Source organism: Agaricus bisporus (assembly GCF_000300575.1).
Source record: "Agaricus bisporus var. bisporus H97 unplaced genomic scaffold AGABI2scaffold_12, whole genome shotgun sequence".
In the NCBI taxonomy this organism is placed as follows: Eukaryota; Fungi; Basidiomycota; class Agaricomycetes; order Agaricales; family Agaricaceae; genus Agaricus; species Agaricus bisporus.
The window spans coordinates 487,835-500,183 of NW_006267347.1; the positions used below are offsets into that span (position 1 = coordinate 487,835).

A 12,349-nucleotide genomic window follows, 5' to 3' on the forward strand; every position below is an offset into this window, starting at 1 on the left:
ATGGACGCCAGCTTCACGTCGGCACGGCTACAGACAGAGGTATGTATTTCATCATTTTTAATGTTGAAGCAATTACGCAGATTATCATCAGGTGAAAAGGTTAAATAGTCGAACCGGCACTGCAGGGCTGCTGATTACAACACACAGACATCTTAATGATAGCATTGCACCTACTGTTTTCGAAACTGAAAATGCTTCAGGCTTTTGTAAGAAAGCCCTCGGCCATGCGCTCTTTGATATCAGAACTTGCATGGAGAGCTGGACCATTTTACAAGGCCAGAGTGAGTCTGCAGTATACAACGGATAATTTACAATGATTGGAATTATTCCAGACCAAAAGGCTCCGAACGGAACAAAAGAGCTGCATAAAAAATGTGTTAGCATCATCATTGATGGGCTTCGTATGTATTGTGTTCTTTTTATCTTATTCACATCCTAAATCGTCATCAGGAGAACTCACTGGAAAAGACGACACAGTAATGAATTATCAAAATTATGAAATATCCATCAAATCTTGATACAAGGTTCACCTCGTGGGATGGCCGCCGCATGTCCCGTTTGCCAACCCCTCCACTATCAGCACCAAGCACTTGCAGCGGCTTAGCGACGCCTTACAGGCATTCGAGTGTCGATTGGAGCGCATGACCCATGAAGAGGTCTCCAAACATGTCATGAGTTAAGATGCCCAGAACGCCTTTGGGACTGTAGCCAGGACCGGTAGGAAAACACGCTCCGACAAGGACAAGAAACGCGCCTTGAATACCGGTGGACAGGGACCTGCAAAACGGTGCAAGGCCAAAGAAGTGAGTGGGGCTGAGGGGGCGCCAAAGTCAGTGAGGGTGACAAAACAAATGCCCCCTCACAGTGCTGAATTTGTCGACTCCGACATCGACTCACACTTTGAACAGGATGCCACCGCTGACCCAGTTGATGCCAATCCCGCCACCACTACTCCCTCCTCCACTGCTCCTGCCCCTGCTATCTTCGTTGCGTAATGCACATTACGCGCCCAACACCACTCTGCGGCTCGACGGGCTTTTTTTGTTTATCTTGACATCTTGCAACGCCGTGGTATTTCTCAACATATTTCCTATGATATACGTATGATCTATGATGCATCGGAGCAATATAACTTGATATTTCTTGGAGCAATGACCTGAGTCCTCAGTCCTGTTCTACGTTCATTCATCAACAACGTGTGAACTGACTATCACGTGTGAGCACGTGCGATGTTGCTGTTGTGCGACTCGCGTCTGAATCAACGGAGTATCGTGAGAACAAATTCAACTCTGAGCTGCATCAATGTGGCACAAGCACCGTGAGAGGGAAAGGTAGCGACAAGAAAACATAATGCGCGGCAAGTCTAAGACATAGTAAAAACATAAGGATACATAACGAAACAGCCACATGCGAGAAAAAGATAATGTAGAAAACATACGAAAAGATAACATAAAGAATAACGGAAAACATCGGAAAGTTAAAACATACAGAAATATCACACAGCGATAACGGAAAACATGTGGAAACTAACAAATAACGGTATGTGACATATAATATAACGGGGGAACACTCATGACAGGCGGGATTCTATATATGGTAAGGGGCAGAGGAATTTGTCAGGAAAACAAAGAATATCTATTTAAGGAAGATAAACTTGCCTTAAATATATCTAAGTCAGGTGAAATCGGCAGGATTACCGAAGGGACGGCTAAATATAAAAAGGAGCATGATTAGGCGATACCGTAGTAATTACCGTCCCTTCTAATAAGGCGACAGGTGTGGGAACCATAGGTGCTATAAAACATATTTAGAGAGACATTACATTGTATGCTCTATTCTACTGCTTGTAAAATTCCGGAAAAATCACGACAAATCTTAGAATATTAAAAAAACATAAGTTTATATGTATGTCTTTGTCAAAAACATACCCGTTATGGAGATATCAAGATTCCATCATGGGGGGGGGGTTCATTATCAACTGCAGATAGACTTGTCATAGAGCCTGCTGCTACCAACCGAAAAATTCTGGAAAAATCACGAAGAATCTTAGAATATTAAAAGAACATAAGTTTATATGTATGCTTTTGTTGGAAAACATACCAATTATGGAGATATAGAAAAACATGACAAGAATGTTATGTTTAATACTGGTTCATGTGCCAATTTTAATGATTTAAGAGTACAAATATATGTTTTAAAGGTCCAGGAATTCAAATCTAATTTTTGATTTAATATCCAATCAATACTTGAGGAGCTATAACACAGTTCTGGGTTTATCATGTGTTAAATGTGCCATATCTCAATAGAATCTTATCCAACAAAAAGTCTAATTAGATATCCAAACTCCCCAACCTTGAAACGATAGGAATACACTTTTAGATCATTAAAATACATGCAGAAATAACCCAAAAATATCTCCTACCTATGATTTGAGGAACTTTGACTCAAAAATCCCAAGTCCAGTGGTCACATGATGGTCATGTGACATGTTGAACTTCTGTTTCAAGCATGACCGTTGATCCTTCCTTATTTCCACCACTATTCCTGCCCTCCCTACCCTCCCCTTCCGTTTTCCTGGCCCCTTTGACCTGTATTCAAGTCAGTTATCATTCATTCTTCTCCCCTACCTTCATCCAGCTCATTTTAAGCCTATCTAGACTGCTTTTTTTTTGCCTTTTTAGGATGCTTCTTTAGGGTATTTGGGGGGAGAAATTCGAGGGAGGGTATTGGGGACATGTAGGGAAATATGAGGAGGGATTCTAGGGAGAGTTTTGGGAGGATTTTTGGGAGATTCTGGAGATTCTCTGGTTTCTGGTGAGTACTTCCTATCTTTTCATGTTTCTATGCTCATTTGCTACTTGTAGAACATCTTTCCTCTCATTTTTCCTCTGTATAGATTATATCCAATGTATTATATTTATCATGCTAATATAATCACTTTGTTGACTTATTCACTCTTAAGCTTCTTACTATTGTCTTAGTTGACCTTGAGTGTCTTAAACATGTACTTGTGTGACTTTAATATGACTTTTTATTAATCTATCATTATGTCAACATTTTTATATCTACGAGAAAGACATCAACTAAGTACAGGTTAAGTAACTTTTAAGTCATTTCCAGAAACCTCAAGACATACAAGCCTAAGTATCATTAAGAAGATTCAGACATGTCCCTGTTCTTGATTGTTTCTTAAACTGTCATTAAAAACAATTAAGAAAAAAAAACATTTTTCCTGATGGATCACAGGCAAGCTACTGATCACTGATAGTACAGCAACTGCCAGCCCGTCCAGCCTCTACTTAGTTTGGAAGTGGAAACTTCCACGGTCATCAGGTACAGTATCAATTTCATAACATGTACTTAGCATACAAAGATACAATGTTACGACCTTAGTCTGGGACTCAGGTTGCAGACAAGTGACAAAGACTTGAGAGCGAATAGTGAGTAGAGGAAAGGGAAAGATACAATGTACAGTGACGGACAAAACCGTTGCAATGTTTATAACACCTTCAAAGATACTATTATAGCATGTGACGAACTAACCGTGACATTACGTAATTGACATCGTTTGAAAGCTATGCTTCGTGGCTTTAATTCGATAGTAATACCATTATGTAATTCCAAATATCCGTCGAAATACTGGCAATTTACTAACAAAGTTGCATTGCAACAGTTTTGTCCCTCTCATTCACCAAGTACAAATCTCTATGTTTAGTACTTAGTATAGCCTCCCTTTGCCTTGATTACAGCTTCTACCCTTCTAGGCATACTCTCTATCAAATTCTGACACACCTCAGGCTTTATATCATTCCACTCCTTATCCACTCTTGTCCAAAGTTCTCCAATTCCCCTAGGTGCTTCTTCATACTCTTCAAGCTTGATTTTGAGGTGGTCCCAGAGATGTCCAATTGGATTGAGATCTGGAGACTGTGCTGGCTATGGCAGCAAATCAATGTTGTTCTCTTTGAACCAGTTTTGGGCCTTTTTAGACTTGTGCTTGGGGTCATTGTCCTGCTGAAATATGAAATCCTCCCTTTCTTTCCCATAATACTCTACACTATCCTCCAGATGTCCTCCAAAATGCTAACATATAGATCAGCATCCATTTTACCTTTAATTTGGCATGCATAGCCACATCCCTCCCAAAACATACAACCCCACATCATCAAAGAACCTCCTCCAAACTTCAAAGTCCCAGACACCAGTCTATCACTCAAGCCTTCTCCATCCCTTTTCCACACCCATTTTCTTCCATCTGACCCCAAACGATTAATCTTTGTTTCATCAGACCATACTACCCTTTTCCAGTCTTCTATTGTCCAGTTTTGACGAGCTAAAGCCCAGTCCAAGCGATCCTTGTGGTGTTTGGGCTTGAGCAAAGGACGTTTAACCTTTACTACAGCCTTCATACCAGCGCGGGAAAGAGTTCTACGTATGGTCTTTGTAGAAATTGAGTGGGGCAAGCTGTTGGCAAGTAGTCTCTTGACTTGAGAAGTGTTGTCAGCCTTTTGAGAGGTGATTAAGCGAACAGCGTAGCGGGTATCAGAAGATGTAAGCAGTCTAGGACGACCACCTGAGGATGTAGCAAGGTTGGGACGGTGCTTGGATCTAATTCTGGATATAGTGGAATGATGTATGCTGGTAGAAGTAGAAATTTCATGAGCTGATGCTCCTGAATCAAGCAAATAAAGGATATGAGAGAGCTGACTTGGAGTGAGGGGCTTCATTGTAAGGAATCATGCCAAAGATGCTCTGTATATATACTCAAAGTGTGGCTGTGCTGACTTTTCATCTTTGTTGAATGTGGCTGTGCTGATTTTTCAAGTCAGTCAACAGAGTCAGGTGACTTTATACTTGGTGAATGAGAGGGACAAAACTGTTGCAACGCATCTTTGTTAGTAAATTGCCAGTATTTCGACGAATATTTAGAATTACATAATGATATTACTATCGAATTAAAGCCAAGACGCATGGCTTTCAAACGATGTCAATTACGTGATGTCACGGTCAGTTTGTCACATGCTATAATAGTATCTTTGAAGGTGTTATAAACATTGCAACAGTTTTGTCTGTCACTGTAGTAAAGCATAAGGAATACAGCAGTACCTACTGGTCTTATATATGTATGTAAAGGTATCTACCCAGGGTAACTAAGTATAGAACGGGCTGAGTAACCATGACCGAGGTAGATGAGTAATCAGTGAGAAGGAAAGTATAAACTAGGAAAGAAGATGATCAATCATGAGAATAGAAGATTAATCATGAGAACTAAAAGACATCACAGGTATCATGAAGGATCAATCATAGGGACATGAAGAATGATCATGAGAAAGAAAAGATAAACAAGGTAACGTCAAAGAGAAACACAGATAGAAATAGAATGATGTATCCTGATGATAGAAAATAGAACGGATAAGGTCCGCATCAGATAAGGATTAGATAAGATCAGATAAGGTCCAGAATACTCGGAGTTATTCCACAATCATAACATACAACCAAGTTATACAATTTGCAAAACAACAGGATTTAAAAAGTACAACAGTAGCGAAAATTACAAAAAATATAGAACAAAGGCAGGCAGCATAGACAAGCATGGTGACACCAGATGTACAAGCTAGACAAAACTCCAATTCAACTAGATTTCTTCACCTTCTTGACTAGGGCTTGGATGTATGAGTATTGAAGATCCTCCTGCTGGTGCTCCCTGAGGTAGTTGTAGACCACAGCACCCCACTGGCCAGCATCAACAGCGTCGGGACAATCAGCAAAGCCCGAGAATAAAATTGCTGCTGCTGTTTTTTCTTCAAGCATCAGGTGGCTATCATGGGTGACTGCATCTATCACAGTAAGGTGCAATAAGATTGACAGTGGAATGCTGGGTGCATCTCAGAGGTTAATGGTGAGATATTGTTAGGGCGACTGTGACTGTGATGTCACAGGTCACACCTAAACTCAAGAACTAAAGAGTATAGTGACAAAAGTAATATTAGGCGTGAACCTAAGAGAACTCGACGGAGTCTTCTACAAGTTTCTACCTACTTTATATACCTAGACTACGGCGCACAGACCAACTACCCTAGGTAACTTATTTATATACTGGCATGTGAAAAGAAGTACGTATGAGAAAGTAAACTAATTATACATTTGACATGAGAAAAGAAGAGTGGAGTAAGAAGTAAGTAAACGAAAATAGATTGATCATAAAAACGTCAACAACACCAAACAAACCATAAAAGTGTCCACAAGCACAAACAACTCCTAAACCAGTAATCCACTCACACGAACCAATACGTACCGAAGTAATTCCCCAACATCGCATCACATGGACATAGTATGAAGAATCCGGCTAATTCCCATTGCCGCGGTCCCCAGTATCCCCATCTTCGTATTATCCATTCCTTCCGTTCCTCATAGTCCCACATTGCTAAGCATACTCTCCCACACCGTCTGCACCGATGATCCGATAGGTTCCAACCTACCGGCTTTGCCTCTCTTCCTATAGCCGCCGCCGCCCTTCGCCATTGTACTTGCTCCGCATGGTTCGGAGGCAAGAAAGATAAGATTAGATCAATGAGTTCAATTGGTAAATCTGTAGCTTGCGCCATTTTAGCAGTATGCCGATAGTTTAGCCTCCGTCGAACTGTAGCAGCAGAGGGAAATTATTATGTAATATAATATGTGACAGATGTGACAGCGTGACGCCGTGACATTCTGGCAAGGTTCTAACAGATATGGTCTATCATACTGCATATCTGGGTTGCTGCATGAGTAAGAGCCGTTACTGCAACCACTGGGCTGACACCACTAGCTGCCCCTTCACTAGGAGCCTCATGTGGTGCATTGGAGTTACTTTGTGCATACAGTGCACTGCGCACATGGCGACTACTCCTACCACTTCAGATGGGGAGGGACAATGAGCTAGGAGGGAAGAGAGGGGCCATACTACCAGATGGGAGTTGGGGTCGCCAATCAGTGGAGCAATCGCTAGTAGTGAAGGGCGCAGTTGAAAGGGAAGCCAAAGTGGAGGGGGCAGTGGGAAGAGGAACCAAAATAGAGGGGGCAATAGAAGGGGGAACCAATGTGGAAGGTTTGTTGAAAGGCATGTACACAACCTCAATATTTCAATACTTCCTAATAAAATATTGAAATATTATTGAAACAGTACCGTATTTTTTATTTCCATACTACTTGGGAAGTATTGAAACATTATTTGAATAGTATCATAAATTTGTTTTGTATTTTTTCCATATATGGAAATAAAATATAGTATTGCTTGAATAACATTTCAATACTTCCTAAGTAGTATGAAAATAAAAAATATGGTACTGTTTCAATAATATTTCATTAATTTATTAAGAAGTATTGAAATGTTGAGGTTGTGTGTAGGTGTGTCCAATTTGATCCAAAGTGGAGGGTTCCAGGCTGCAGTAAGTGTGGCTGGAACTGTTAAAATAGAAGCCCCCAGCAACAAAAGTAGCATCTTCGGATCCAGGTGGGATCCAAGCATGGCATGGGTCAAGGCATTCAAATAAAACCTGCAATTAGTCCATATCACCCTGTGTGGCAGCACTAAGGGCTGTAGGAATGACTGGGGGAGCAGCTGGTGCCCAAGGTAAATGAAAATTCAGAGCCAGTTTCTGGAGGAGAAACAGAAGAAGCTTTGAATCCGACCATTTGGTTCCACAAGGGCCAACTCTTGTTTATGTATTGGCGTAACTACTATATATTAAGATAAATGATTGCAATAATATACTCCAGACTTACTATTTTGATCCCAATTTTACTTTCGGAAGGGAAAGTTGAACACAGTGATTTCAGGTATTCTGTTAGTTGAACATTAGTAGCTGAAAGTGAAACACTGGACACCATGCCAAGGATGCCTCAGAATACTGAGTAAAAAACAATTCCCCCTTGGCTGCTGTTATGTTCTCTTTTTTCAGGGTCTATTTTCTCTTAGAAAGTATATATTATATACTGTATGATGTATTGTATTTACTATACAAATATAATTCTTTGATCTTTATGCATTATTATGTTCCTTATGATTGAGCTTATACTATCTTATTACTTCTTACTATCTTAAGTACCTACTTATGCAACTTAAGATAAATCCTCATGACTTATGATAATCTTGAATCTTATGACCATATTGTGACTTATGTACTTATGATTTACATAAGTATTGGCATAAGTCAGAACCTCAGATGGTGACATGTCTTATGCAAAAATAACTTATACTGACTTACAATTTTTATAAGTTTGCATAAGTCAAATTTAAGTCACTTTACCTTTTCCTGATGCTTGGCAGATTAATCACAAATGTCCACTCTCTACTTTTTCAATACCTTGTTTTGACTCCTGAAATGCCGCACCTGCCAGCATCTACCTTTTCATTTCCTTGAAATGTGTTCAGATAAAATAAAGAAAGAAAGAACTTATGGATCAAGCCATAACAAACCTAGTTACTACTCTGGTACAGGTTTGCATCTGGGAACTGGGCCAGGATGAGAGTCCAGAGTCAATGCATTGACATTCTAAAGGTGATATCCATTGGGTCGCTCTTGCCAGCCTCCCCATTGAGCAGAGCCACAAACTTACCACAAGCATCAACAATGATAGATCCACTGTCACCATCCCTTGAAAATGGACCAGGATAATGGCTGTGAGGGTGAATTGCAGTCTTGATCAAATTGCAACTGTCTGTTAGCAAATTGCTGTACTATCAGGCATGAGACAAGAACCCTGACAAACTACCAACAGTAGTAAGCATAGTTAATCCATGCTTGATCATGCATCAGATAGGATTCCCCCCTGGAGTTTGGTTATTGGGAGTGCAGATCTCCTCTTGCAAAAGAATGCCTTGTAAGTTGAAGAGTCCACCACTTAGATAGACAAATTCATAGGGGGCTTCAAAGCGGTCATACATCAATTGCGTAAAATCCAAAGGCAAAATCTCTGGACCTGGATTTCAAGAAGTCAGATCAGACTTCTTCAACTAGACAGATCAATACAAACCTAGACTCAGGATGTTTCCTACAAGTTCTAGAACTTGACATCATTTAGCTGAACCACACAAATATTTTGCATGTACCGATAAGGAGGTGTGCTGAAAGCAAAGGGGGGGGGGGGGGGGGGGGGGGGAGAGAGACCCACACAATGTGCCCAATAATACGATTCTTTTGTTGACTCCACTGCACCTTGATAATACTGCAAAAAGTCTTGAGTGCTTCAATCTTTTTGCAAGTGGCAATCAGCTGCCTGACCTTCTTCAATGCCTCAGTGTGGGCACCAGCAGCCTCAATTCCAGGGTTTGTGTTCCTTTGATTGAGGTACCTAATTTGCTTATCCAGGCATTCAATTGTCAGAAGAAAAGTTTCAATGTGTTCTGCAAGATACTTAGTGAATGATTGAGGCCCCATGACAACAATCTCCTTCTATGGTCCAGCTATACAGTCTAGTGAGAATTACTCTCAACTTTCAAAAGAACTTAGCATACTAGGATGATATTTATATTTAACATTGGCCTCAGCAAGTGGTGGCATAAAGCACATCTCCTACTCTGAAATAAAACCTAAGGATACCCTGCATATTTATCCTCAGCCTGGAAATTGGAAAGCTGAGTGGGGTTGACAATTTATTGATGATGTCTTTGAGATGATCAGTGTCTATAGCAAAGGGAAAGAGTTCTGGACCAGTTGAAAACTTGACTTCAGACTCCTGATAGGCAATGTCAACATCAGTAATATTGTGGTGGCTGAGCAGCTCAAGAATGTCCTGGGAAAAGGTGGAAGCTTGCTCACCAGTGGTGCTATCTGGCATCAATCCTACCCAAACTGTTGCTGGAGTGGTAGATGCACAGTCTGAAAATAAGTATTAGCTAGCAGAAAGCTGCATAATGACTATGTTACAGACCTTATTGCAAATAAGATCCCACGGACCATTTCTACCAAGCTTGTGGGACAGTGGGACCTGAGTAAGCCTCATGAAGCACCTGTATGCCTCGAGTCCATTTGGTAAGGCAAATTTGTCACTAGATGTTCTGTAGACAAGTTTGAAACTGTAGCTACCAGGACCAGAGAGACCAGTATAACAAAAGAGATTCAAGTTTGCTAATGGTGTAAGAAGAGGTGGCATTGGAGGAAAAGGCTAGTGATGAATGGTTGTAAATGAGAGGCCATAGTCACTAGAGCTGCCAGAGATGTGTTTGCTAGTGGCATAGGGAGGCACATCATCAAAATCCTTAGATAGGGCCTGGGTGGGCTGGGCCTCTAAATCTATTTGATGAGATGATACAAATATGTTGATAATATAAAATGCTACAAATAGAACTCACTAGCAAGTCACCAGATTATAGCAATAGAAACAACACTAGTATTTTTGACACTACAAAATATTAGATAAAAGAGAAGCTCACCTTGATCCAATGCATTCATCAGGAAAACGTAAATCCAACTTTTGTTCAACTTAAATAACTTAAACATGAAAAAAAGTTCAAAATAAGAAAAAATTTACTCACAGGTTTTAAAACAGACTTTTTTTCTCCTTTTGAAACTTATTCTGACTTTGAGGCCAAGGTGTAGATGTTCAATCAAGTGATTTCATTGTTGAAAAGAAAGGATAAGTCATACTCAAGTCACAAAAGCATACAATTAAGGCAGATAAGGAAAAATAAAACAAGCCAAAGTCATAAAGTCAATTATAAGAGGCTTAAAAGTGAATAAGTCATAGAGAAAGTCATTATATTAGCATAACAAATACAATACATTGTATATAATCTACACAAAAGGATGAGATTGGATGATGAGGGAGTGATGATGAGAAAAGAAATATCCTACAAGTAACAAATGAGTATGAAAATATACAGAGATAGAGAGCACTCACCAGTGACCAAAGAATCCCCAAAATCCTTCCAAATATCCCCTCAAATATCCCCCCAAGTATCCCCTCAAGTAAGCCTCCAAAATCCCCCCAAAAAAGCGTCCAAAATAGGCAAAAAAGCTCCTAAACCAGCTTAGAATCAGCTGGGGGAGAGCCAGGAAGGTGAAGAGGATGTTACTTATCATATTACAGGCCTGGAGGGCAAGAAAGGGGGAGGGGAGGATGGGGAGGGGAAGAATGATGGTAGGGTCTGCATGTATTTTAATGATCTAAAAGTGTATTCCTATCGTTTCAAGGTTGGGGAGTTTGGATATCTAATTAGACTTTTTGTTGGATAAGATTCTATTGAGATATGGCACATTTAACACATGATAAACCCAGAACTGTGTTATAGCTCCTCAAGTATTGATTGGATATTAAATCAAAAATTAGATTCGAATTCCTGGACCTTGAATACATATATTTGCACTCTTAAAACATGAAAATCGGCGCAGGAACCAGTATAAAACATGACATTCTTGTCATGTTTTCCTGTATCTCCATAACTGGTATGTTTTCCGACAAAAGCATACATATAAACTTATGTTCTTTTAATATTTTATGATTTGTCGTGATTTTTCCAGAATTTCCTGGTTAGTAGAAGGCTCTACGACGAGTCTATCTACAGTTGACAATGACCCCCCACCCCATGATGGAATCTTGATATCTCCATAACGGGTATGTTTCTGACAAAAGCTTACATATAACCTTATGTTTTTTTAATATTCTAAGATTTGTCATGATTTTTCCGGAATTTTATGAGCAGTAGAACAGAACTTACAATGACTTGATGAAAAAGACATAATATTTCCCAAGACTTTTTTGTTTTGTGTGTTATTATTGCAACTTATCACCTTTTCTTTAACTTAGCTGTCAACTCTGCCTTCAAGTGCTCACAAAATAAGTTCAAACTACTATACTAACGCGACCGTAAGTTCACTGTCAATTACATAAGCATGACAGGTGTCACTTAGGCGCTAGTTCACAGGTTGTAAATATTGTTGACAAGATGTTCATATTACCATTTTGGGACAACATACTTCTATTTTGGGATATGTTTTTCTATTTTGGGATATGTTTACGCTAATACACAACCTCAATATTTCGATACTTCCTAATGAAATATTGAAATATTATTGAAACAGTACCGTATTTTTTATTTCCATACTACCTGGGAAGTATTGAAATATTATTTAAATAGTATCATAAATTTATTTGTATTTTTTCCATATATGGAAACAAAATATAGTATTGTTTGAATAACATTTCAATACTTCCCAAGTAGTATGAAAATAAAAAATACGGTACTGTTTTAATAATATTTCATTAATTCATTAAGGAATATTGAAATATTGAGGTTGTGAATAGGGGGTTCACGCCCCCAGTTGACCTGTTGACGTGAACTAATTTAAGTTCACAAATCGGCTTGTTG

At 39.5% G+C, this 12,349-nt stretch overlaps 1 protein-coding gene across 1 annotated transcript; it reads left to right on the forward strand.

Moving 5' to 3' along the window:
- AGABI2DRAFT_122041 (hypothetical protein) lies at positions 1-995 on the forward strand (the record flags this gene model as incomplete). The annotated part of the gene is made up of 7 exons (XM_006456055.1): positions 1-39; positions 81-91; positions 148-281; positions 333-401; positions 451-476; positions 525-627; positions 682-995. 7 exons carry the CDS (start codon positions 1-3, stop codon positions 993-995), a joined length of 696 nt encoding a protein of 231 aa, XP_006456118.1.
- Between the last annotated feature and the right edge of the window lie 11,354 nt (positions 996-12,349).